The following is a 27,651-nucleotide window of genomic DNA, read 5'->3' on the forward strand; positions in this document are numbered from 1 at the left end:
ATCGTTCTACCAGGACACTGAGGTCCAACTCCGAGGGCCTTCTGGCGGTTCCCTCACTGCGAGAAGCCAAGTTACAGGGAACCAGGCAGAGGGCCTTCTTGGTAGTGGCACCTGCCCTGTGGAACGGCCTCCCACCAGATGTCAAAGACAAAAACAACTACCAGACCTTTAGAAGGCATCTGAAGGCAGCCCTGTTTAGGGAAGCTTTGAATGTTTGGTGCATTACTGTATTTTAATATTTTGTTGGAAGCCTCCCAGAGTGACTGGGGAAGCCCAGCCAGATGGGCGGGGTATAAATAAATTATTATTATTATTATTATTATTATTATTATTATTATTATTATTTGGGGCATCATGCCACACATGTTCTCAGTGGTCTAGTCATGTTACTTTCTTTCTTCCCTGGTGATTACGTGCATGCATTGAGTTATGAACTTGCACCTTTGAACAACCAGCATAATGGTTACTCTGCCCATACACTACAACTCTCTTAGATGAGCCATTGGTCATGGAGAATAGCTATAGCTCTGTGGTAGAGTATATGCTTTGCATGAAGAGGATACCAGGTTCAACCCCAGCGTCTCTCAAGGTATGGGAAACTTATTCTGGAAGATTATTGTGATTTCGAGGAGATTAGTTATCTGAAATCGTCAACTCTTCCTGTCTCTGGTTATCCACCTATCTCTTCCTGGCTCTGGTTATCTATGTTTTATTACTTTCTCTATCCCTTGTAAAAAGACTTTGATGTGTGATCTGTTGGCAAATGGCACTGGTCAGTAAAAGCCTTTGATATATGGCCTGGCTTTTTGTCTTTGATACCTAGTTTTTGAGCATGGCAGTCAGAAGTTTGCGCACAGGCTGTTGGCCACAGAGTTGTGCATCGAAGGCTACCTAGGGGTCACTTTGCCACTTCTTCAGGGCTTCTCAGTAGCAGATTGAAGTGTTGCTCGGTAATATACCGTATTTTTTGCTCTATAAGACTCACTTTTTCCCTCCTAAAAAGTAAGGGGAAATGTGTGTGTATCTTATGGAGTGAATGCAGGTTGCGCAGCTATCCCAGAAGCCAGAACAGCAAGAGGGATTGCTGCTTTCACTGCGCAGCAATCCCTCTTGCTGTTCTGGCTTCTGAGATTCAGAATATTATTTTTCTTGTTTTCCTCCTCCAAAAACTAGGTGCGTCTTGTGGTCTGGTGCGTCTTATAGAGCGAAAAATACGGTATATTTCACTTGCTGTTCAGAGTAAAATCTGTAATCTTCTCACCCACTTGCGCTTGGATTGCTTCTGAATCTAATTTTAAAAGAACCATCTTGCATTTGGCAAGACAGTAGGGCTGGGAGAGTGTTGGGATGAGTCTGGGGAGACGGGGGTATTTGGCAGGCCCCCAGCTGCTTCCAGCCCTCTGGCCGGCAGCCGGGAGAACTCCGGTTCTCAGAACAGCATCAAAAACTGCGACTCAAGCCTCAGAGACCTTTAAAGACTGAGCACGCAAGCCAGCAGAGATAAGAACTCTTTGCAACAGAAGTAGCAGACAGAGGCATATGTAAGCATATTTACAAGCATTTATTCAGCAGCAGGACAAAGGAAAAACATGTCTGCTTCCCTTCCTGTCCAAGCAAGCAGCATAAGCAAAGCTATATACAACAGAAGTTCCCAGCAGGCTGTGCTGGAAGTAAATAGACATGTGACATACAGCAACTCCACATGCCTGTTCTAAAGGTGGAATGGAACTATATCCTGATAGAGAGAACCCCGTCTGAAACCCTGCAAAGCCAATACCTGCCAGTTTTGACCATTCTGAGTTCATACTAGAGGCACCAACTTTTGAGGGAGAAAATGGGGGGATGATGTTGCAGCTTCAATGGCTGATGGCACCTTCTCCTCCTGCCACTATCAGCCAAGGACTGTTCCCCCACTTCCCCTCTGCGTCAGGAAGAGGAGCGGACAACTGAAGACATGCTTTGCTCGGCTCCACACTAGGCTCTGATTTTTTGGGAACATTGGGCACCCCAAAAATATTGGGGGCCCCAAAGTGTTGGGCCACCAGGAGTTGGCGCCCCTGGTTTATACCAATGGTCTGACATTGTATAAAGCAACTTCCTTCCTTTCTAATCCCATATTATGCATAGAGAGATGGACCTTCTGAACTCTTCCCTGTTCTGCACCACCTTACAAAGGTGACTGTCAGTCTTAAAAATCTCAAGATACCGGCTGGAATTATAGTCTCTCTGTGTGACTAGGGGAGTAAAAAAACACATTAATTCTTGTCATATATCCAACGCCACCAAACATACATCCCTGGGTATCTTTGAGAAGGCATATATGCAAGGGCCTGAAAAACACTATCAACGTTCTTGATAAAATACAGAAATCATTATTATGATTAGGAGTATTCCATTGTTATGTGGCATATATCACAGTGACTAGTGCATTGGCTCTTATTTATCCAGTTAAAGGAGGCCTTTTATAGGGATTTGTCTATTGAAGACGGCATTCATTTGAAAATTTACTATGGAGTCAGTTCTACTGAAATCAAACTATCGGTGGTACTTACTTCTGAGTGCAGAAGTATAGGATCTGCATGTTGAGTTTCACCAGCTCTTTAAAAACTAGGAATATGTTAAGCCCCCTGTTGTATGGACAGTCCGACCTTTGATTTTTGATGGCTAAAATATCAATTTTGTGCTCTAAAATACAGCTCTTTTTAATGCTATATATAGAAGAAACCAGGTCTCCCATTCCCCTAGGCACCCTTCTAAAGCATAATGTTAAATAATCCTGCAACCCAAGAGGCCAATAGTGATATCTCTTTTTGCCACAAATAGTTTTCTTGAATGGAGATAAAGTGATAAAAAGTTGGATTTAATTCCTGGCACACATATTTTTATGAATAAAATATTACCCACTGCAGCTTTCTTCTTCTTTTTATATTGCCTATAGGATGCAAAATGTCAAATCTTTAATCAGAATGAAAGACTGGTGGTCACTTATATCTTAAAGGCAGAAGGCATTAAAAATTCAACTTCTGCTACAAGGAGAAGTTTGGCAATGGGCAATTTACAGTTTGAACACGATGGTGTATATTAAACAGATCTTTACGAAAGTCATTGTCCTGATAATGGGGAAGGCATTTTAAGTGAGGCTAAAACTTCATTTTGACCTCCAATAGAATTTCACAAAGGCAAAACTAAACTAATAAGGGGGGGGGGAGAGAAACATGCACATTCTTTTATAGCACAACACACCACCAACCTACAGAAGTTGCTGCCAGAAAATCTGGAAAGTGTCAACAAAAGATTGAGGTCATTCCAAGGGAAAAGACAGCTCTATGTTTGCCAAGGTTGATTCCCAACCACAATATACACAGAGTGAACATTTTCTGCCTTTAGATCACATTTGTGGTAGTCATGAATGGGGAAACTCTGTCACCTGATAGGAGAAATTTGTTGTTGTTTTTGTTGTTGTTTAGTCATTTAGTCGTGCCCGATTCTTCGTGACCCCATGGACCAGAGCACACCAGGCACTTCTGTCTTCCACTGCCTCCCTCAGTTTGGTCAAACTCATGCTGGTAGCTTCAAGAACACTATCCAACCATCTCGTTCTCTGCCGTGCCCTTCTCCTTGTGCCCTCCATCTTTCCCAACATCAGGGTCTTTTCCAGGGAGTCTTCTCTTCTCATGAGGTGGCCAAAGTATTAGAGCCTCAGCTTCACTGTCCTTCCAGTGAGCACTCAGGGCTGATTTCCTTCAGAATGGATAGGTTTGATCTTCTTGCAGTCCATGGGACTCTCAAGAGTCTCCTCTAGCACCATAATTCAAAAGCATCAATTCTTCGGCGATCAGCCTTCTTTATGATCCAGCTTTCACTTCCATACATCACTACTGGGAAAACCATAGCTTTAACTATACGGACCTTTGTTGGCAAGGTGATGTCTCTACTTTTTAAGATGCTGTCTAGGTTTGTCATTGCTTTTCTCCCCAAGAAGCAGGCGTCTTTTAGCCTTTCTCCTGGGCATTGTCGGCCAATTGGTGCCAAAGAAGGACAGAACTACAGCAGCAAGAATACTCATTGCAAAGTATTGGAAGACACAAGATCTACCCACTCTGGAAGAATGGCAGATGAAGGTGATTGACTACATGGAATTGGCAGAAATGACTGGCAGAATCCGAGACCAGGGAGAAGAGTCGGTGAAAGAAGAAATTTAAAGACTATTTACAGAAATATTGTAAAATTAATGAATCATAGAAGGATGTTGGATAGAAACTAAGTGGTTTCCAGCTGTAATGCTTTAAGAGATACGAAAAAAGGTTTACAAATGGGTAAAAGCTTAATGGTAAGGATTTGCTGAACTAACAAACTGAATTGGAATACAAAAAAGGGAGGTATGAGGAGGTCCGGGGAAATAAGGGTAAAGAAGATATGCTATGGGAAGTTAACGTGTTTTTTAACTGTTTTTATCTTGTATGTTTTTCCTTATTTTTCTTTTTTTGTTATATTTTAAAAATTTTATTCTTTTTTCTGTATTTTGTATTTTCTTATATTTTTATTTTTTGTTTTTGTATTCTTTGAAACTTTAATAAATATCATTAAAAAAAGAAGAAGAAGCAGGCGTCTTTTAATTTTGTGGCTGCTGTCACCATCTGCAGTGATCATGGAGCTCAAGAAAGTAAAATCTCTCACTGCCTCCATTTCTTCCCCTTCTATTTGCCAGGAGGTGATGGGACCAGTGAGGAGAAATTTATTCATCCCCAAATAGTGGCAAAGCTACCTCAGGCATCCCTGGATTATTCATGGAATGCACATTATTTTTTATGATGACATCATGGCATATCTCTTAGAACAAAGATGGGGAGTTTGTGGTCCTCCAGATGTTGTTGGACTACAAATCCCACCATCCCTGACTACTGATCATGCTAATCATGCTAGCTGATGCTGATGGGACTTGATGAGTCCATCCTCAGGTCCTTCATCCCTGTCCCAGAGACTAACTTCTAAACTTCCAGGGACCCGTTTAATGTATTAGCTATTCCATACAATGCAACCCTATGCAATATAAGGGATTTCTGCAACTTGATGCAGGGAGTGAGGGATTGCCATAATTTTAGTTTTGTAGCAGTTATGTTTTATCGATGGTTAAAATTCTTCATCTGTGTTCTTCAGCTAGCTTGTTTCACCCTCCAAATCGTCTTTGACGCATACAGTGTGAAGAGTGTGACATGAAGAAGAAGAAGATCTCCACACTTACTCAGCTTAGTCTTATTTGGATTTTGAGAAGTGGCCTCTCTGGAACCGCAGCTAGCTGAGGCATATATATTGAGCTAGTGCTTAAATTTTGCCTCTGGGGAAAGATCGTTAGTCTCAAGATGAGAAAAGATGAAGAAAGTCAGGTAATGCTACACAGACAGTAATTAGTACAGCAGATTGCAACTCCTAGCTCTCCCCCTTCCTTTTTTATAGCGTGCAATTAATTTTCTTCATTATATGGAAGGTGGAGCTACGGGAAATTAGCTTGACTTCATTACGTACCCAAAAGTTGAACACTGAGCTGAACAACGGCAAACTTGAGTGCTTGTCAGTTCACAAATAATGAGGATATGGTACCCGCTGTTTGCTTTATTTTGCAATATGAAGGTCTGTCAAGGATTTTGCTTTGCATTTCCAATGGGAATTCCTGCCATATGATTCAGAATGTGATTAACCAACTTGAAATAGTTTGGTAAACAAAAGCAGAGTTAATAAGAACGAGAAAAAAAGTGGATATATACACACAAACATTGGGAGTTGTCAAGGCCTGTTCAGAAATGACAAGCCCTGTACACAACAAGAGCAGATGGCTAAATCTAGTGGTTGGTTGTTTATTATATGTATTTTTATGCCAACATTCAGATTATTCCCCAGGACAGTTTACAATAAGAATGAAACAATCAACATGTAAACACAAAGGGTTGTATACAGCATTAGTCGTACTCAGAGTAGAGCCATTGAAATAGATGGACATGATGAATCTAGGTCTAATTATTTGAATTGGTTTGCTCTGAGTGGAACTTAGTTGACTGCTCCCTCCCACACAAAACAAACTTTGGCTTCTCGACCATTCTGGACGCAGTTGTTTTGTTAGCTTTTCGCCTCTTTAAATTGTCCTTATTAGTTTGTCTTGTTGTCTCCCCACTCTCTTCTTATTTCATTATTATTATGGGTGCAATCCCTAATGAAATGTGATGCACACACACATGGTATCTGCATAGAGGATAAACCTGGGAAACAGTTTTGACCGTTGGCAACAATCACAGGAAGATTGGAATGTTGCTGAACCATCAATACGTGTTTATCAAGCACTTAACACTATGGAGAAAAAAAGGACTAATTGTACAAATGGTGTGTACGTTTGATTGCAACTGACAAAGCTACCTGCTGGTGCTCATGGTGGCTCTGGTCAGACAGTTTTTTAAAAAATCAATATTAATTAATTTTAATTTTAGTTAATTTTAATATTAAAATAATATTAAAATAAATATTAAACTTTGGTTTCTCGACATACGATTTGGGGATATTTTCAGCACAGTTTGGTGCATTTCAGTCCAGTAGTGTAAAAAAATTGCTCATTGGCATAGTGATTCTACTCATATACCATAAATGGAACACCAACATGCTCTTCTTGATCGGTTCCTCTTCCTCCTCGGTTCCCTCAGGAGGTTGTAGACTCTGCTTCCTTGGAGGTTTTTAAGCAGAGACTGGATGGTCATCTGTCATGGATGCTTTAGCTGAGATTCCTGCATTGCAGGGGGTTGAACTAGATGGAGTCCTTTCCAACTCTACAGTTCTATGATTCTATGCCCCTTTGAACACGTCAACATGGCAAGGGACGCGGGTGGCGCTGTGGTTTAAACCACTGGGCCTCTTGGGGTTGCTGATTGGAAGGTCAGCAGTTCAAATCCCCATGACGGGTTGAGCTCTCGTTGCTCTGTCCCAGCTCCTGCCAACCTAGCAGTTCAAAAGCACAAGTTTCAACCTAGCAGTTCAAAAGTGCAAGTAGATAAATAGGTACTGCTGTGGCAGGAAGGTAAAAGGTGTTTCCGTGCACTCTGGTTTCTGTCATGGTGTCCTGTTGCGCCAGAAGCTGGCCACATGACCCAGAAAGCTGTCTGTGGACAAACACTGGCTCCCTCAGCCTGAAAGCGAGATGAACGCCGCAACCCCACAGTCGCCTTTGACTGGACTTAACCATCCAGGGGTCCTTTACCTTTTTTTACCTTTACATGTCATAGGATGCCAGGATTAGACTCCCACCACTCCATTCTGAACAAGGGAGAGTGGTGAAGAGTTTTGCTGTGTGAGAGAGTTGCATGGATGGTGTGTGCACACACAATTTTGTTGTCCTGTCTCTTTTTCTGCTCTTTTGAATGTAGCAACCATTTTGCGACTGCCACCCCCGGCACTACCACAGAATTTTGAATGGGCTCACTGGCTAGATGCATAAAGAACTCTGCTATATTTCCTGCAGAATAATGTAGGAGTGAGTTTTTTTTTATGTCAATCCCAGTGGACTTTTTGCTGCTGTAAATAAATATGTTTAGGAATGGGCTGCCCTATGCCTTTAGGTTTCACACTTTCCCTATAATTGGCTTCATGAAAATAGAGAGAAATGTATATTTCAATGCATGGTTGAAATGTCAGCTTTTTCTCAGGTCTGTATACTGTACTCTGTTAATGAAGAGCATTACAGTAACTGGCAGCTGCAAATTTAGATAAGATAAGCTGACCAATAAACAAGGCACATCATTATGTAGAGAGAGAAATGTAAGTGTGATTATTATTATTTGTTTATTTTAGGCTTTGGCTTTTGCAAGTACATGACACACCATAGAAGCTGGAATCAGGGGGATGGAGATTGGCTTCTGTGTATCAAAGAAATAATTATGAAGCGAGCTCTTTGTCTTTAGTGCATCTCACTGTAGTCTACAAAGGGTAAAGGTTGAAGATTTCAAGAGATATATGCATCCAACTGGGTCTCTGGCTGGTTTCAACATTCTCCAGGTTTCTTCACAGTCCCTCCCTTATTCACAGATAAGTCTATATTCTTTGTGCCCTAGAAAATCCACTTCAGTGGGTGAAACTATTAAAATAAACACAGTGCACCTGCTCCATTTAGAGTTCACCTTGTTCCACTGTGTCCTCTTGGCACCATCATGTTGCATCTTTCCTTTCCATCCAACAGGTAAGTAATAATTCAATAGACTAGGATTGGGTGGCATATCATGCTTCCGCATATATCGATAGCATAAATTCTACTGTCAGGCAGAGTGAGGTATTCACTGCAGGTGGTGAATGCTGGGAGCCTTCCCGCCTGGTCATTTCCACATGGCCTATCCTGCATCCCATAAGCTATTCTGTTGCCATTGGGTACAGCAGAGGAGGACACTGGTCGCTCACCAGTTGAAATTCCACTGTCACTCTGGCTTCTGTGCATGTAGGTAAAGGTAAAGGGACCCCTGACCATTAGGTCCAGTTGTGACCGACTCTGGGGTTGCGGCGCTCATCTCGCTTTATTGGCCGAGGGAGCCGGCGTACAGCTTCCGGATCATGTGGCCAGCATGACTAAGCTGCTTCTAGAGAACCAGAGCAGCACACGGAAATGCCGTTTACCTTCCCGCTATTTATCTACTTGCACTTTGACGTGCTTTTGAACTGCTAGGTTGGCAGGAGCTGGGACCGAGCAACGGTAGCTCACCCCGTCGCGGGGATTCGAACCGCCGACCTTCTGATCAGCAAGTCCTAGGCTCTGTGGTTTAACCCACAGCGTCACCTGCGTCCCTTCCACAGCGCCACCTGCATGTAATGGGAAGCAAAGGGTCTATGTATTTATGCAAAACAATTAGATTGATTTTAAGCATTTCCTACCAATTTTTTTGTATTTGTTTCTGGCTTCTGCTGTGCAAGGATGGGGAAGGAGCAGCAAAAAACATTTGCTCACATCAGGAAGGAAAGTACAGCTTATCAAACTTCAACGACTTTTTTTTTATTATGATGATGATTTTCAGTTTTATACATTTCAATAATTTTACAAATAATTTTAACATTTCAAAGCTCGACTTCCTTCCCTTCTTTCTGCGCTTCCTTAAATTTATTTTTAATATTTTCTGCATATCCAGATTAACTTAATTTGCTCATTTATTCATCTACTTTAAATATATGCTCTTATAAAACTGCAGGTTATTACAATAATCCTGCCAATGTTCTTTCCTGTTTCAATGACTATTAAGCAGCCTTGTAGAAAACACACACAGACATACGCAGATAAACATTGATAACCGAGACTTTCTCTCATTGTTATTATTAAAAGCAGATAAATGCCTCCTCCTGGTTTTGGCAGGTTTAAAGGAGGAGGTCTGTATTTATTAGGGGATGCAGGTGGCACTGTGGTCTAAACCACAGAGCCTAGGACTTGCCGATCAGAAGGTCGGCGGTTCAAATCCCCGCGACGGGGTGAGCTCCCGTTGCTCGGTCCCTGCTCCTGCCAACCTAGCAGTCCGAAAGCACGTCAAAGTGCAAGTAGATAAATAGGTACCGCTCTGGTGGGAAGGTAAACAGCGTTTCCGTGCGCTGCTCTGGTTTGCCAGAAGCAGGTAAAGCGAGATGAGCATCACAACCCCAGAGTCATCCACGACTGGACCTAATGGTCAGGGGTCCCTTTACCTTTACTGTATTTATTGAATCACCCTGGTTTCCTTGGAGCAAGCAAGGTGGGAAGAGTTGCTTGCTAGGTATAAGCCCGCTAGGTGTTAAGAAGAGATTGGTATGCATATATGTCACTGTAACATTACCACTGTGTATGCCACTGACTGATGCCCACGTTACTTCTCTGAGACTGGGACCACAGCAAAGCACAGTACAAAGAGAGGAATAAAGCAGCTGGGTCGTAATGTCCCCACTTCTGTTTCTCTAAATAGTATGTGGCTCTGCATCTGCTAATATTAAATAATGTTCCTCAGAAGTTCTAAATATGAGGGGAACCTGGTGGCGTTGACTCTGGTCTGTGAAGCCTTATGCTACAATGCATTTGTTTGTTTTTAAGGAACTAGAAGAGCCTGTATCATTTTCTTCAGGTTACAGAGAGGCTGTGTTGCGTGTCGAGGTCCCCAAGCTACCCCCCAAATAACTCACAACGCACACTTCATTTTTGTTTAAGGTTTTTGGCATAATTTTGGCCACAACTTTATTTAAATACAAAACCGTGAGTGGTTGTTTAGGCATTGGTTAAGACTATCTGTCCCTCCGCCTGGGGACAGAACTGACTTCCGGGCACCACCGAAAGACAGTGCGGGGGAAAGCAAGTCGGGGAGAAATGGAGCTGAGTCACAGACCCTCAATTCTCATCCGCATGCTCCCCGAAGGCTTGCCGGCCCTAGTCCCATTCCAGGGATTGGACGAAAAGATGGCAAGCCCCAGGATTCCTTTAACGGAATTCGCTTTCCGCAGCAACCATGGAGGGGCAGACCCAGCCTATCCTAACCCCTCCTCCACCAATTTATAACCAATGCCTAACCGCAACCTTACAAGTTGTGACGATTTGCTACACAGTAGGCAAAAACCAAATGGCCCAGCCAATCAGCCAGATGGACAAAATTCCTACCAGGCCCCTGCCCCAACGGCAGACGACCCCATGACAGGCATAGCAAGGTCAATGCAACAACCCCTTACTCAAGGGCGGGGGGGCGGGTGATCCGTTGCACGCAGCAAAGAGAAAGCTCCAGGCTGTGTGCAGAGTATTTAAACATTTTACCCTTCCCACCAAAATTGCAACATAACTTTTACCCCAGCAACCCAGTGAACCAATCACTGCCCCAGGCCATCTTTAGAGACTCTGCCTGGTAACAGAGGGGTGGCTCAGCAGACCCCACTGCAACACGTGCTCTCCATGAAGGAGAACACGCTTTGGTGAATCACCATAAACTATGGTTTAGCACAAAGTGTGTTCTCCATAACAGAGAGCACGTGTTGCGGTGGGGCCCCTGAAAGCCACCCCACTGTTGTTGGGGCAAATTGGCCACATGCTGCGATTGGGCAAGGAGTGTTGTTGGGGAGATTGTTATGTTGCTAAATGGTGGGAGGGGTCAGAGGTCTTAAATACAGGGCTCGCAGCCTGGGGCCTTCTCTTGGGCTGCGTACATTGGATCACCTGCCCACCCTCCCTGAAAAGGGGGGGTTCGTTGTCCTCTGACCTTGCTATGCCTGTCATGGGGTCGTCTGCCTTGGGGCAAGGGCCTGGTAGGAATTTTGTCCATTTGGCTGATTGGCTGTTGCCATTTGGTTTTTGCCTACTGCGTAGCAAATCATCACAACTTGTAAGGTTGGCGGTTAGGCATTGGTTCAAATTGGTTGGTGGAGGGGTAAGTTCCTACCCCTCCAATGGTGGTGCTGCATAGGGAATTCCGTTAAAGGAATCCAGGGGCTTGCCATCCCTTTCCTCCTAGTCCCTGGCATCGGACTTGGGCTGTGCAAGCCCCAGGGGGCATGAGGGTGAGAGATGAGGGACTGATGCCCAGCTTCATTTCTCCCCAGTATGGTTCTCCCTGACTGGCTTCCGCTGGAATCCGGAAGTCAGTTCTGTCCCTGGGGCAAGGACAGATAGTCGTAATCAATGCCTAAGCAACTACTCACGTGTGTGTATTTAAATAAAGTTGTGGCCAAATTCATGCCAAAAACCTTAAACAAAAATTGATGTGTGAAGTGTGAGTTATTGGGGTGGCGTGGGGGACCTCGAAGTGCAACGCACATGAATTGCAGCAAGACTTGGGCTCATGTACTCCCATCCCTTTTTATGTTCCTACATGGCCAGGAGATGGTTTCAGAAATTTGTACAACCGGTTTTAGTTCACTGTGATTTGTTTTGTTGTCTGGTGCACAACCTTGTGGTTAATGCTAACTATATGCTAACAAGCCAGCTTGACACTCTGAAAGTTATGGTTGATGGCAATTCTGGGTCCAGGTCTGATGGCAAATTGTGGTTAATTAAAAGCAAATGCTAAAAGCTTTCAAAGATGCTCCTCTCAGCGATTTAGGGAAGGCAGAGTATGCATGCCTCAGGCTTGCTATGGCTCATGAACATTCTGCTGAACCATGGCTAAGGGTGGGGTAGCCAGGGGGAGAGGGCTCCAGGGACAGAACTGATTTATTCCAGTTTTCTTTCCATCCTCCTCTTGTGCAAATATCCTGTATGTGCCATGGAAGTGTGGACAGAGGACTCACACAGTCTCCTAAACAATTAGGTAAATGAAATCTATTATCATTGGCTTTGATTGATTGACTGCTTCCAAAATCCACATTTCTTAAAAATTAGAAACATTTAAAATAACAAATGAGCTACGAAGAAAGAAATGGGAAGCCATACAGGGGACTTAATCCTGTCTATTTTAACCAACGTCCACAGTGAATACCATGGAAAGACTATACACAAAGCAATCCGATAGATGTCTACTCAGAAGTAACTCCCAGGTAAGTGGGCGGGAGGTGCAACCGTATTGTATTATTTCTGCTCTAAACTTCCAGGAGTGTGTTCTTTTAAAAGTGCGAAGGCGCAGTTCAGCCTATGCTGAGTTCAAATTATTTCAGTGGAAGGAGTTAAGTAGTTACTCAATGAAGCTTAGAATTCCCATGATGGAAGAAAGACAGAATATAAATGTAATGGATACGTTTTAATAAAATGAAATTAAATGTTCCCCAGTGTGTGTGTTTTTACCACAGATTACCTCTTGCAACCAGAGCAGAATGTAATATTATGTTTATTTTAAATTATTATAAGATTTGAGGCATTTTGAAACAATCTGGAAATGTTGTTGTAATGCTCTGGAAACAAGCAAAGAGCCTTTGTTGTACAGTCAACTTGAATGGAATTGTTTGCAAAATGTCACCAGTATTTATGGTCTTGTGTTGTGCAGCAAATCACTTTGCAAACTGTGTCCATGTCACTTGTGACTAGTAGCCTTTATTAGGGAGTAAAATTTACTACAGATAGTAGGGTTATTCAGCCATGGCTGTTCAACTGCGGCAGAGCTAAAAAACTTACGTGGGGTGGTGTCAGGTTTCCTTTAAAAACCAAACCTCAGTGTTAGTAAAACACAGAGACATATATCACCATTTTTATATTGCTGTAATGGCAGCTATTTCAGTTGAAATGTTGCAGTATTGCAAGGCAATAGCTAGAAAGCTTGATTTGCAGTGGGATTTCACAGGCCAGGCCAAAGTAGGTAAGGTAAAGTAAAGCTAAAGGACCCCTGGACAGTTAAGTCAGAGGTGACTACGGGGTTGTGGCGCTCATCTCGCTTTTCAGGCCAAGGGAGCTGGCGTTTGTCCACAGACAGCTTTCCGGGTCCTGTGGCCAGCAGGACTAAACTGCTTCTGGCGCAACGGAGCACCATGATGGAAACCAGAGCGCACGGAAATGCCGTTTACCTTCCCGCTGCAGGGGTACCTATTTATCTACTTGCACTGGCGTGCTTTCGAACTTCTAGGTTGGCAGGAGCTGGAACAGAGCAATGGGAGCTCACCCCGCTGCGGGGATTTGAACCGTCGATCTTCCAATCGGCAAGCCCAAGAGGCTCGGTGGGTTAGACCACAGCGCCACCTGCATCCCCCAGGCAAAAGTAACGGGTATTGGAAGGCTCAGTTTACTTTTATGCTGTGTCTACAGGTTGTGGGAATTATTCTAGTATGACACATACATCTGGGCAGACTTGCTTGGTCTTATTGCTTCTGTGTGAGAGCTGAGTGTGCCCTACAGGGAAGAAACTGGTGTGATGGGCAGCACTACAGTGGTACCTCGGGTTACAGACGCTTCAGGTTACAGACTCCTCTAACCCAGAAATAGTACCTCAGGTTAAGAACTTTGCTTCAGGATGAGAACAGAAATTGTGTGGTGGTGCCGTGGCGGCAGCAGGAGGCCCCATTAGCTAAAGTGGTACCTCAGGTTAAGAACAATTTCAGGTTAAGAACGGACCTCCGGAACGAATTAAGTACTTAACCTGAGGTACCACTGTACTGCTAATCTTCATTTTGCGGAATGTCTTGTAGGTTTCTGAGAAACAACTTACGAAAATCTTGCTAGGATGGTATCTGAATGTACAGAGATTTCAAGGTCAAAATGACATACACAAGGCTCACGGATGACATCTAGGGAGATAGGAATGCTTTCTCTGTTGCAGAAAGCTATATATTGTGTGAGTGTGTGCTGATTAGGAAAACACTACATGTATCTGATTATGTGGACACAAAACCTTACAAGACTCTGTTATTAAGGCTCCTTGGGTGGAGCTTTGCACCATTACAGTGTTACCTCAGGTTAAGAACTTAATTTGTTCTGGAGGTCCGTTCTTAACCTGAAATTGTTCTTAACCTGAAGCACCACTTTAGCTAATGGGGCCTCCCACTGCCGCACGATTTCTGTTCTCATCCTGAAGCAAAATTCTTAACCCGAGGTACAATTTCTGGGTTAGCGGAGTCTGTAAACTGAAGCGTTTGTAACCTGAAGCATCTGTAACCCGAGGTACCACTGTACTCAGAATGGCTTTACCTATACAGTGCCCAAGCTGCTTGATTTCCAACCCTACCTTGTAGACATGTTGTTCTGTTACAGAAGCAGAAGTGAATCATCTTGTGAAAATAATACAACCCAGCATTGTACTCTCTTCAGTATGTTTCAACAAGGTGTTAGCTGAACCAAGCATCATACAAGGACTCCTGCAGCTGTGCATCTTGGTGTGGATCACATGGATGCAACATGAGCAAGGAAAATCACCCAAACTGATATAATACGTGTAATGAACCCAGTGGCTTTCAGATTACGTTCTAGGGGAGCAGTGGAGTTTCTTAGGAGTTTATCTGAGATTCCATAACGAGAAAGCCAATTTAGCAAAGATAGCACGCCTTATTCACATCAACATCCTACCCCTTTGTCCATGGAGATCAGGATAGCATATAAGATTTTTTGCTTTTGTTTTTCTCCACAGCAACCTTGTGAGGTATGTTACTGAGCTTCATAGTTGACCAAGGATTCAAACCCAGATCTGCCCATCCGAATAATAATAATAATAATAATAATAATAATAATAATAATTTATACCCCGCCCATCTGGCTGGGTTTCCCCAGCCACTCTGGGCAGCTTCCAACAGAACACTAAAATGCAAGTCCTTAGTCCAACACCTTATCCACTACAGCCCATTTGTCCTCCTTCCCCTGCAGCACAGAGCCATGGGGTAGTGTTGTTGGGAGTCATTCTGCACAGAAACATGTTTGTACCTTTAAGAACAGTTTCTGTAAGCTCTGGGCTGATTGGGTGCAGCTGGCCATGGCTACAAAAGGAGAAAAGCTGCAGTTTGTACTTTGCCTGCAGAAAAACACCCACAAGTTTTGCTGTTTGTTGTTTTGAAATAAAGCCTTTATTTAATTTGGTTTTACACCAGTCTCATAGTGTCACAGTCTCTGTCATCTGCCACCAGTGGAAAATCCCCCTCTAACAAGTGTTGGGTGTGTTTTATAGCAGAGGTGAGGAATCTTCAGCATTGGGGCGGCATGTGGCCCTTGGGCTTATTTTGAAAGTTGTCTGCCAGCTATATGGCAGAGAGCATTCAAAATAATAGCTACATATGTTCTTCCCTGCAACAGTTCACTGAAGGGGGAAAGGGGAGGGGAGGGGAGGGAGAGAGAGAGAGAGAGAGAAAGAGAGAGAGAGAGAGGTCTAGCAGAAAGTGGGGAAGGAAGGTCTGTGTGCAAGAGAGAAAAGAGATGGCTCTGATAGATTCCTCCAAATGAACCAAATGAATGAAGCCCTCAACAGAAGGGGGAAAAAAGTTTTTCGCCTCTGTTCCAGAGCATGCATGGGCAGAAGTTAGACCACAGTCACTGCAACAGATATGACATTATGATATAGAATAGTAGGAGGTGACAACTCATCTTTTCCCTATGAGGTTAGGGCAGTGGCCTTTATGGACCCAATCAATGAATGCTCTTCCAAGCCTGGAGAATGCATCTGATGGTGGCAGTGATAAACAGTCATGATTCTTAGACTATGGAAACCTGGGCGGGCCTGTGACATTCCATCTATTCAGAAATAATGCCTGTTGTTTTCATCCATTGATCAGATTCATGCCATTCATGAAACAGGACCTATAACAGCTCAGTGACCTCTGCAATAACATGACCATAGGTTCCCCCGCTTTTCTTCTCCAATACTTGTATCTGCAAAAATCATCATTTTTTTAATAAAGAAAAAGAAAAAAAGTCTTGTGATATATAGAGTAATTTGTGTATTTTCTGGGACCATACCTTAAGCAAGGATTTTCACACACACAGTTAAATTGCTGGATTGATAGCATCAGATGAACCATATGCCAGTGGCAAAGAAAAAAATGCATCTTGATTAAGAAAAAATAAATAACAAGAAATCTCTATAGGCTGTTTCAAATGCAGTTCACAGGCCCTGGAGGTCAAAATTGATTTTTGTAGTACCTGAATTGCTAGCTGGGAGATTAACACATAAGTCCAATAAGATGATTAAATCTTTACATGGGAAAAAAGAATCCAAATATTGCAAACTTTAGATGAAATGGAAGGATGCTCCTCCTGGAGAATGATTTAAGCCCAGTTCTTTTCTCCCACAGAAAAATAGAAATTGTCTTTCCCAAGTTGGTTGGACTTTTGTACGTTGCAAACGGCCATGTTAAAAAAAAAAATAATCTCCTGTTTTGGTCCTAAATTGTTAAGCCTCTTTCGTGCTTCTGTGCTACCACCCTATTTATGGAATCCCTTCTCCAGGCCTCAGCTGAACTACATATTTAAAGCACTATTATGCTACTTTAAACAACCATGGATATCCCCAAAGAATCATGGGAATGTACTTCGTTAAGAGTGCTAATAATTGTTTGGAGATCCCTATGCCCTTCACAGAGTTACAATTTCCAGGGTTGTTTGACAATCAGTCCCTCTTCCCACGGAACTCTGGGAACTCTAGCTTTGTGATGGAAAGAGGGGTCACCTAACACAACACAAGACCTTTTACAAACTACAGTTCCCAGGATCCTTTGAGGAGAAGCCATGACTATTTCAAGTGGTATAATACTGCTTTAAACCTATATTGAAGATAGAGGCACAGAGACACTTGCATGACATGAATCTTCTTGTCCTTTTGGTGCGAGTTTTATTCTCCTCTCCCTTTGGTGCTTGGTTTGACAGCTGGTGTTTATTGTGGCTGTTCTGCTGTTGTCTTATGTTAACTTACAGGATAGTTGTGGCTGAAGTGTAGGCAGCTGTCCAAGATGAGCCCAGAGAGTTGGGATCCAATGGAACATGCAAATGCATACAGGAACCAGGACAGCCTAGCTCCTCAGCCAAGAGCCCACCCCAAACAAGAGGCATTTTTCTAGCTCCTTCTGTCTAGGAGGGCTCTTCAGAAAGCTTGAGTGGCTAGGGGATAGCTCAGTCAGTAGGGTAGTGGAGCAGGGGTGTAGTGTGAGGAGGGCCAGTGGGCCATAGCTCACATAGCTCATAGTGTCTCTGGGTCCTGAAGCCTGGACTGGCCTTGCCATGCACTCGTCCCCCGTTGCTGAATGGCCGACCAGCCAGTGTTGGGGGGATGTGCCCACCAAGGGCTGCATTGCCTGGCTGGGCTCCCCCCTGCATGGGTGTACGGGCAGGTGGCGGCAAAGTTTGGGCTGGCATAGCAGGTTTCGTTCACCCTCTATGTCTAGCCCCTGGTCCTGCTTAGTGTGAAGATGTGCCCCGGGCACCAACAAAGGATGCTATGCCACCGGTGATGGGGCCTTTCTCATATCACCCAACTTTTTCAGGTCAAAAACTGGGATGTGCGTTTTCTGGGATGCGTTCCCAGGCAAGTCACGTTACCCACACCATGATCTTGCCCCCCCCCAAAAAAAACACTTTTTGGGGTGCGAACTTGCACAGCGCTCAAAAACACAGCCCTAATAAAGTGCTTTGGGGGGGGCAAGAGCATGGCATGAGAGCATGGCACGTGAAATGGCTATTGCACAAAAAATGGGATGCCCCCTTTTTTCTGGGACACTTGGTGGGTATGCCCCCCTTTTGGGGTCTGCCTACGAGTGTAGGATGTGGCCAAAGGGATAACCTGGGAGAGCAATAGATGCAGCTTCTTCTACAAAGGACTACATCCCAGCCACACAAGTCACGAGGTTTCTACACACACAGGCCGCTACATCCAGGTAAGCAAGGCACACCATCGCATTAACAACCCATTCCAGCCAGGCAAAAGCATTCAAGGAGTTGTGCTGGCATGTGCCAGTGAGGGCCAACCTTAGAGAGAGCTGTGGTGTGAGGATAGTCCCGAGGGTCAGAGTGATGGCGCTGGGCGGCTTCATTCAATGTCCCCACCCTGTTGTGTTAAATGATCACTTGAGTCTGTCTATTCTCCTTCAATTCCCCTGAAAGCTAGAATTCTCTTCAAGGATTGCTCCATGGTACCAACTCTCTCATTCCTTGTTTCTCAGAGTCTGCTTTTTCTTTTGTGAAGCCTTTGGCCAGCCACCTAGTTTTTCATAATGCCCACATAGGTCTGGCTACATTTGCTTATTCGTTCCGTGTTAGCCTGGACTCCCTCTCTCCCTCTGATCACTTCTTCTACTGAGGTTTCAGACTGTAAACCTCATTGAAAACGGCATCTTTTTCTTGCTTATTCTACTCTCTAAAGTGGCGTGCACACTGATGGCACTATATTAATAGATTCTGCGGGTGACGCTGATGACAATTAATAAGAGAAATCTTATTATCTGAAATTACAGCATTCTGAATTTGCCATGTATCTCCTATGTCAGGGTAGCTCAGTTTCAGCTGATTTCCCATTTATCCATCCCTTTGAAAGCCTTGAGTGCCCTCATTAAATATGGTTGTTTATATCTTATGTTGAAACCAGCTTTGCAGCAAAATTATTATAATGCGAGAATTGTGCACATTGATTAAATGTGTCTGGTTCTTGGATTCCTCCCCCCCACCCCTTGCAAGTTTTTGCCTTGCCAGAATTGTCAAGGAAATTGGGCATTCGAAATGAGGACAGCCTTCCGAGGATGCCTTTTTCGAAGCCTTCGGTGACATTCCACATAGCTGACTTCAATATTAAAGCTTAAAGATCATGATTGTTGCATGGCAAATCCCCCTCCCCCCTTGAGAAATAAAGACACAGGACATGGTATATAAGGTTAATGGGAGGAAAATGGCCACAACTTTATTGATTGCAGGAATTGAGCGGTATTGGCTTAGGCATTGGTCCTATCAGCTAACCGGCTTCAGCCCGATTGCATGAAGACCGGTGAGGATTAACCACCAGTAGGGGGAGTCCTACTGATGTACATCAACTAGGATCTCCTCTGGGGTCACCGCTCGGGGGCGTGCCTTAGGCCCACACCACCACAGGCTTTGGACAGGGCAACGCCCCCCAGAATCCTTTACTGGACTACCCTTTGCTTTGGGGGAAGGTGATGGCACTTCCTTCCCCCCTCATTTGCATAACAATACCCCTACCAATGCCTAACCGCCAATACCGAGAAGTTGTGATGATTTGCTACGAGGTAGGCGAAAAACCTAATGACAGGTGCCAATTCGCCAAGTGGAAAAATTCCTACCAGGCCCCTTGACGGCGATCAACCGAAGTCCATAGCAAGGTCAGAGGAGAAACTAAAGGGTGGGCAGGGTGGGAAACCTGATCAGCTGGAGCGGCGAGGGGTGAAGAGAGGGCGGTCTTTGGGCGCACCGGGCATAAATAGCCCAGGCCACGCCTCCCTGACCAGCCAATTGGCTAGGCAGGGAGCTGATGTGCCTGAGGATTCCCTCATTCTCGCGGGGACTGCAATCCAGCCCCCGCTTGTGTGGGGAGGGTGTGGGCCCGCAACCCCACCTCCTCGCCAGTTCGGAAGTGGCTTTGTAAAACAAAACAAAAAATAAACAATTCACATTCCATTGAGTGTATGGTTTGGTGTTTTCTTAACCTTCTTCGGTATATTTTTATATTTCAAGACAGCAGCTTGTAATATTCTGAATGCTGGGTTTTGTAGCTGGTTAGAGCACTGTGCTGAAAACACCAAGGTTGCAGGTTCGATCCTGGTATGAGAAAGCTGCATATTCCTACATTGCATGGGTTCAACTTTGGGTCTCTTCCAAGTCTACCATTCTGTTATGTTTTGCTGAGGATCATCTGGGTGTAGTTGAATTGAACTGGAAACTGAATATGAACCTGTGGCGTTCGTACAGAGCCCCTGGTCATTTCCCGAACTATTGACCTGTACACCATTGCTTTATTCTTCCGCTGCCACCAACCAGGTTTCTTCTGGTGAAATACTGAGTCTCAGTCAGGTTGTAAAGTCAACAACGAAGATTAAAGTTTATTGAAGAACAAAGAAGTTTTAAATATATTCAGAACGGTTTCTCAAATGTGCGCCCTTTAGATGTGGCACTACCTCACACTGTCACACTCTTCTCTCTCAGTTCTATCCCTGTTTATCGCTCTAGCTGTCACAACTGCTATGTTCGTCTTTTACTGGCGCTGTCTGGCTCTTCTGTCTCCCCATGGTAAAATCCCTAGGCTGAGCATCAAAACCAGGTAGGCTCCGCCTCTGAGCTTTCTCATTGGTCAATCTACATTAACCATTAACTGTACAAACAAAATCACAAGGAATGGGAAAACACCACAGAACCAAACTAATTTATTTTGTAAAGGGGCAAGCATGAAGTGGAACTAGTTCCTTTTCCAGCATGTTGAACTTGAACTGGAAGTAGTACTTTCTCAAAAATGAACTTTCTAAGCTCTCATGTTTCCAAATTTCAGTCACTGGGAAACAATATTGGGAGATGGTGATTGCCCTCATCTCCTGTTTGCAAGATTCCCAGAAGCACTTGGATAACCACTGTGGAAAAGTGGATGCTAAGCTGGGAAACTTTGGTTTTCTCCAGCATGACTTGTCTGGATATATGTCTTATAGGAATAGGGAATGATATTAGGGGGTGGGGGGAATTTGGTTCCGTTCACATTTAAAGGCGAATCTTCCTAACTTGAATTTTAATTAATGACTGATGTTTTACTATGTGATATATATATATACTGTAAGCCACCCAGAAAGTCTGGGGAAACCTAGCTAAATGGGTGGGGTATGATGATGATGATGATGATGATGATGATGATGATATTCCTGACAGAATATGTTAACTGAAACACAGGCATCCTTTGAAATTCGGAGAAGTGCAAATTTTACAATACAGTCCTCCAGCCAACTAATGTGTACAGAACTACATATACCAGGGTAAAGAGTGCATAAGAATGCATATATTAAGGGAGATAACAGACCAAAAGCATTATATTAGGAAGAATTGCTTTGCAAAAATGTGTGCATTAGGCAAAACTGCATATAAAATTCAGACTAAAATGCTGATGAGGACATTTATACAAACTCATGTGGAAATGTGGAGGCTGGATAAATCAGAAACAGAGAAACACATATCAGTGGGTTTTCCTGACCCCCCCTCCCATAACCTAGGAAACCTTCAACTATTTCCTAGATAATGGAATGAGGAAAAAGCAAAATGAGCTGTTTTTCATACAAAGAATTTATCATAAAGGCTGCCCTCCCCCTTTGATTTTTTAAAAATCTACTTGACTTGCTAGATGCGTTGAAAATCCTTTCATTGTTTGCAGAGCCTAACCAACTACAACACATCCAGACCCTTGTATTGAGGAAACTGTTTATTCATTATTACGGCGCTCACTTTTAAAATGCAGACAGAAATGGTTCAATAGTTGAAGGATTTAATCCTACCTATCGCAAGCCTCTGAAAAATGTGAGGAATTGACCTTTGGAAACTAGAGCTTGTGTTCCGCCAAATTCCAAAGCCTTTTGGAGCACTTTGGCTTCTGACTGCATTAACAGTACAGCGCCTGAAAGGACAGTGTTGTGCAAACGTGAAACACAAATAGCGGCGAGACTCCCCTTTTGTCTTATAGCACTGCCCATGCAGAACAGATGCAAATGTTGTACTCAATACAAGAGGGGACAAGCACTTATCTGGTGCCATTTGCCTCTGCCTGCGCACATTCCTTCTTTGTCAGAAGCGGACGCAATTGCATTTCGAGAAACACTCAGTGCACCCATTAATGTGATTTTTATTACCAGCTTCTGCTTGCTTAAGGGCTGCATCATCAATCAACTTCTCTGGGTTTTATTCAGCCTCAGACCCTGCTGCTGACTCATTCTACTCACTGAAGATACCATTCTCTGCCTGCTTCTCTCTCTCTCTCTCTCTCTGATGATAGCCGGCGTGGAGGGCAAAGTTCTGGGGAAAGTTGCTCTCCAATCTCCAAAACACATGGGGAGGTGAGACTCCTTACGGGGTCCTTGCTGCGAGATCACATTCACCCGGTGCTATACCAGCTGCACTGGCTCCCGGTGGGGTACAGGATCAGGTTTAAGGTGCTGCTTTTAACCTTTAAAGCCCTATACGGCCTAGGACCCTCGTACCTACGGGACCGCCTCTCCTGGTATGTCCCACAGAGGAACTTACGGTCTTCAAATAAAAACATCCTGAAGGTCCCAGGCCACAGAGAGGTTAGGCTGGCCTCAACTAGAGCCAGGGCTTTTTCGGCTGTGGCTCCGATCTGGTGGAACGCTCTGCCACAAGAGACTAGGGCCCTGCGGGACTTGACATCTTTCCGCAGGGCCTGCAAGACAGAGCTGTTCCACCAGGCCTTTGGTCAGGGCGCAGCCTGACTCCCTCCTTTGGCAATCTTCACAGAACTTTAGCCTAATGGTTGCCATCAATTTGATTTGAATTAATTTTATAATGAAATGATTTTAGAATGTTGTACTATTTTATTGTTGTTAGCCGCCCTGAGCCCGGCTTCAGCTGGGGAGGGCAGGATATAAATAAAATTTATTATTATTATTATTATTATTATTATTATTATTCATGTGATAATTGACGAGTGTGTGAAATTGGGATTGTCCATTATTATTCTCTTGGCCAAATGGGTGGGCTGAGACCGGAGACCAATTTTTCCCTCTGTCTGCAGAACTCCTTGTCAGCAGCATCTGCTGAGCTCTGCACTCATCCACACAGCCCCCTTTCTCAACATGTCAGTCAGGCATCACAAAGAGGTTGTTATGCTGTATCTTAGGTGATTAATTAGCACTGGGGGAGATGATGGCTAATGCGTAATAAGTGTGTCACTTTGCTTAGGGATGAGTATTAATTACAATCTACTGAAAGGAAGGAGAACGGATGGATGCAGGTCCTCACCCTATCATTTGCTGGTCCATTCTATCACTCCACTGATTTCTTCCTCCTCCAGTTTCTCTCCCCCTTCCTTACATATTTTCTTAGTAACATTATGAAGGAGCTACTAAATGCAGCCTGGTTGCTTGTACCTGGGGAATGCTGGCACAGTATCTTACCACATCCCCTTCCTTTTCCAACCAAGAACAAAAAGTTTGCTTATCACAGCCTTGTCTTTATCTGCCATTGCAGATTACAGAGGTTGACTCAATGTCCTCACTGTGGAAGGACGTGTGGATGCAGAATTGGCCTCCACAGTCACTTACGGGCTCATTGTTAAAACCGTGTTTATGGAAGACAATCTTATATGGATACGAGGGATCGCCAAAGAAGAAAGAAGAAGAAACAGAGGTTGAACTCCTTTTTCCAAGTTGTCTTGCCTGGGCTAAGACCTGAACTCTCAGGTTTAATTTCCCTGATGGGTTTACACCCAGAGATGAAGGGGAGAAATTCACTTTGGCTTGGATTTTAAATGTGAACCTATCTTGATTTCATGAAACACAGCAGTCCTTCAAAATTTGCACTTATCTGAATTTTGCGATGCATTTCTCCAACGAATAATGTGCAGAACAATGAGTACGTTCGGGGAAAGTGTGCATAAAAATGTATATACTGATGCAATTAGCATACAGAAATTACATTAGGGAAAACTGCTTACAAAAAACTGCCTTGTGGAAAATTGCACATAAAATAAAATAAAAATATATATATTAAGAGAGATACACAAAATAAGGCTGATGAATTTTCATGAGGGGAAGACTGTAAACAAATGAATAAACTGACAAATTGCTGTGGAGAACTAAACGTAAGTTTGGGGAAAACCAAGAACTGAGGCTGGTATCCCATTATCTAATTCTCTGTTTATGCAATAGAACTTGCCCCCTGCTTCTTTCCTTGCATGCATTGCCCCCCTGCAGCTCTGCACGTCTGCTATGGAGGGTTGGGAAAACCCCCAAACAGACTTGGGGGTCATGCAGGGAGATGGAAGAAAGTTCTGTTGTGCAAGCAGAAATCCTCGTGCTGACAAAACAAATTCATTAGGATACTGCCCTGAGAGATAGCAGAACCAGCAGGTCCCCCCATTCTTCAAACTCTCCATTTCCACCCAGGTTTTCCCCTCTACATTTTCTGCCCAGTTTAGGTGTTTGGTCTCATTGAATCTCAAAAATGTGACAAGGATTGAGGTCACATTTCTAAGCCCAACCCCCTCTGGCCTGTCATTTGTACACAGTGTGAGGGCAAAGATCTGTGCAGTTTAGATCCCTGAACATTTTTTAAAATTTCTGTTGTCTTAATTTTGCCTTGTTCTCACCTGCTGCCAAAATGATATGTCCCAGTAGTGGAAATACATCCTTCAATCTCTCACCTGTAGCAGCCACCTCTTTCTTGTGCACCTTCAAAATGACTTGAGGGAATTCCCCGCCCCCCATCAGCACTGAATCCTTTCAAAACATGTTTTAGCAGACATTTTAGCAGACATTTGGCCACAGGGAAATGCATTGCACGTGTTTTCAGCATGTACCAGTGCAAAGTCATGCTTTTCCTAATCAAATGCTAGTGTGTGTGCACATGGTCATGAATGTGAACCGTTGTGGAACGATGATGGGAGAAGGATGTTCAAATTGTCAAACTACCCTTAGTGCACAAATAATGCATATATAGTGAGTGGACTTCCCTGATTTTGTCTATCATCACAAAGGCTAGCAGGGAAATATATGCTCCTGGAAAAGGGACACTGCCAAGTAGAAGGTAGGGAAGAGGGAGCAATTCAATTCAGTCTGCAATTTCAATTATTTTGGGGGTGCTATGGCCCATCAGCCCCTGTCTGGGTGTCCTGACAGAATTAGCTTCCATTGGATCCCTTTAATGGATCCATTGGATCTGATTCCTTGGAGCAGGAAGCCAGAAGACCACTCAATATTGCCTCAGCAGCACTGGACAGCAACTGCTGCTTCCCTCCAGCTGGCAGTAAGTGTCCATTGTAACGTTCTGGTATTTCGCCAATTGCAGTAATACAACGTGGCAGTTCATAAAGATGTAACTGACTAGAAATTAATTCATATTTACTAGTGTGAGTCTTTCCCTTTGATTTTTTTCTTCTTCTGGGAAAGAACTTTTAAAAAGAAATTTCTTCTTGGAAAGTTACAAAGGCAGAAGCAAGAAACCTTCCCGTCTTCAAAAAAAGGCTGTCTTATTTCCTTATTTTCTTTCTGCCTCCCTTTTAGTTCCTTATCAAAGATGTTCAAAGACTGTTCAAGAATCTAGACTTCAGGATGCTTATCCAAACTGAACATCTAGCCCTTCTGAGATTAGCTCATGAATACAGTAGTTAACTTGCTGTCAAACCATTCACAGTTTTTTGTTGGGTTTTTTTTGGGGGGGGGGTAATTCAATGTAGCATAACTCTGTTCTGGAAGAGAATAAAGGCTTATGACATGTACGATGTTGATTGCTGCCATAGAAGTGCTGGTATTTAAGTGTTGCTAAAGTTGTGAGTTTTGAAGTTTTACACTAAAGTTACAGTCATACTCAGGGCTAGTGGGAAAGAGACTGAGTACTAACTGAGGAAACTCTTGATGGGGATGTCATCTTTGCCATGAAGTGACCTTAGGCAAGCTACTCCCAGCCTCAGTACCCGCATTTGCAACATGGGGATAATAATTATGGTTTATATTACATGAGTATTGCAAAAACTACATCTAAAAAAAAAAGGACACCCGGACAGTTAAGTCCAGCCAAAGGTGACTATGGGATTGTGGCGCTCATCTCACTTTCAGGCTGAGGGAGCCAGTGTTTGTCCACAGACAGCTTTCGGGGTCATGTGGCCAGCAGGACTAAACCGCTTCTGGTACAACGGGACACCGTGATGGAGGCCAGAGTGAATGGAAACACCGTTTACCTTCCTGCTGCAGCAGTACCTATTTATCTACTTGCACTGGTGTGCTTTCGGACTGCTAGGTTGGCAGGAGCATTGGGAACACACCCCGTTGTGGGGATTTGAACCACCAACCTTCTGATCAGGAAGCCCAAGAGGCTCAGTGGTTTAGACCACAGCGCCACCCTAGGGATGCTTCCAGTCTATCACTATTTGTGGTAGGCCACTATTTTTAATAATAATAATAATAATAATAATAATAATAATAATAATTATTATTATTTATTATTATTATTTATTTATACCCCGCCCTCCCCAGCCAAGGCCGGGCTCAGAGCGGCTTACAAGCAATAATAAAAACAAGATGAATGATTACAACTTAAAAACAAAAATAAAATACAACATTAAAATAATGGAACATTAAAATATTAAAATGTAGCCTCATCGCAGGAGGAGAAGGAAAAGAAAAAAGAAAGAGAGGGAGGGAGGGAATCAAATTGGCTCCAAGCCAAAGGCCAGGCGGAACAACTCTGTCTTACAGGCCCTGCGGAAAGAAATCAGATCCTGCAGGGCCCTGGTCTCATGAGGCAGAGTGTTCCACCAGGCCGGAGCCAGAGTTGAAAAGGCCCTGGCTCTGGTTGAGGCTAATCTAACTTCCTTAGGGCCTGGGACCACTAGGGTGTTGTTATTTATGGACCTTGAGGCTCTCCGTGGGGCATACCAGGAGAGGCGGTCCCGTAGGTACGAGGGTCCTAGGCCGTGAAGGGCTTTAAAGGTCAAAAGCAGCACCTTAAATCTGACCCTGTACTCCACCGGGAGCCAGTGCAGCTTGAAAAGCACTGGATGAATATGCTCCCATGGCAGAGACTCCATGAGGAGCCTCGCTGCAGCATTCTGTACCCGCTGGAGTTTCTGGAACAGCTTCAAGGGCAGCCCTGCGTAGAGCGAATTACAGTAGTCAAGCCTGGAGATGACCGTCGCATGGATCACTGTGGCCAGGTCGGGGCGGGAAAGGTAAGGGACCAACTGCTTGATGCAGCGAAGGTGGAAAAATGTCGCCTTGGCTGTTGCTGTAACTTGCGCCTCCATGGAAAGGGAGGCGTCAAGGATTACACCCAAACTCTTAATGGAAGGCAATGGCACTAATTGGGCCCCCGCAAGAGAAGGAAGTTGGTCCCTCATCCCCATGCCATCCCAACCTAGCCATAGGACCTCTGTCTTCGAAGGATTTAGTTTCAATCGGCTCCCACGAAACCATCCAGCCACAGCTTCCAAGCATCTGGTCAGTGTGTTCGGGGCCGAATCGGTGTGGCCATCCATCAGCAGATAGAGCTGAGTGTCATCAGCATATTGGTGACAGCCCAGCCCAAAGCTCCGGATAATCTGGGCAAGGGGGCGCATAAAGATGTTAAAAAGCATCGGGGAGAGAATTGCGCCCTGC

General features: G+C 44.0%; 1 protein-coding gene across 1 annotated transcript; it reads right to left on the reverse strand.

The window, feature by feature from the left end:
- Nucleotides 1-1,050: 1,050 nt before the first annotated feature.
- On the reverse strand, nt 1,051-27,651 carry LOC308480582 (uncharacterized protein). The gene is made up of 2 exons (XM_081012307.1): nt 26,556-27,651; nt 1,051-1,107 (listed from the first exon to the last, which is right to left on the reverse strand). The coding sequence occupies exon 1, from the start codon at nt 27,627-27,629 to the stop codon at nt 26,703-26,705; it is 927 nt and encodes a 308-aa protein (XP_080868433.1). The 5' UTR covers nt 27,630-27,651; the 3' UTR covers nt 1,051-1,107; nt 26,556-26,702.

The sequence above is a fragment of the Podarcis pityusensis genome (assembly GCF_964106645.2).
Source record: "Podarcis pityusensis genome assembly, chromosome: 6".
Taxonomy (NCBI): Eukaryota; Metazoa; Chordata; class Lepidosauria; order Squamata; family Lacertidae; genus Podarcis; species Podarcis pityusensis.

Bases quoted from the DNA above. Each gene is read 5' to 3' on its own strand.
- LOC308480582 (XM_081012307.1), bottom strand. From the start codon at position 27,629: ATGCTTTTTAACATCTTTATGCGCCCCCTTGCCCAGATTATCCGGAGC.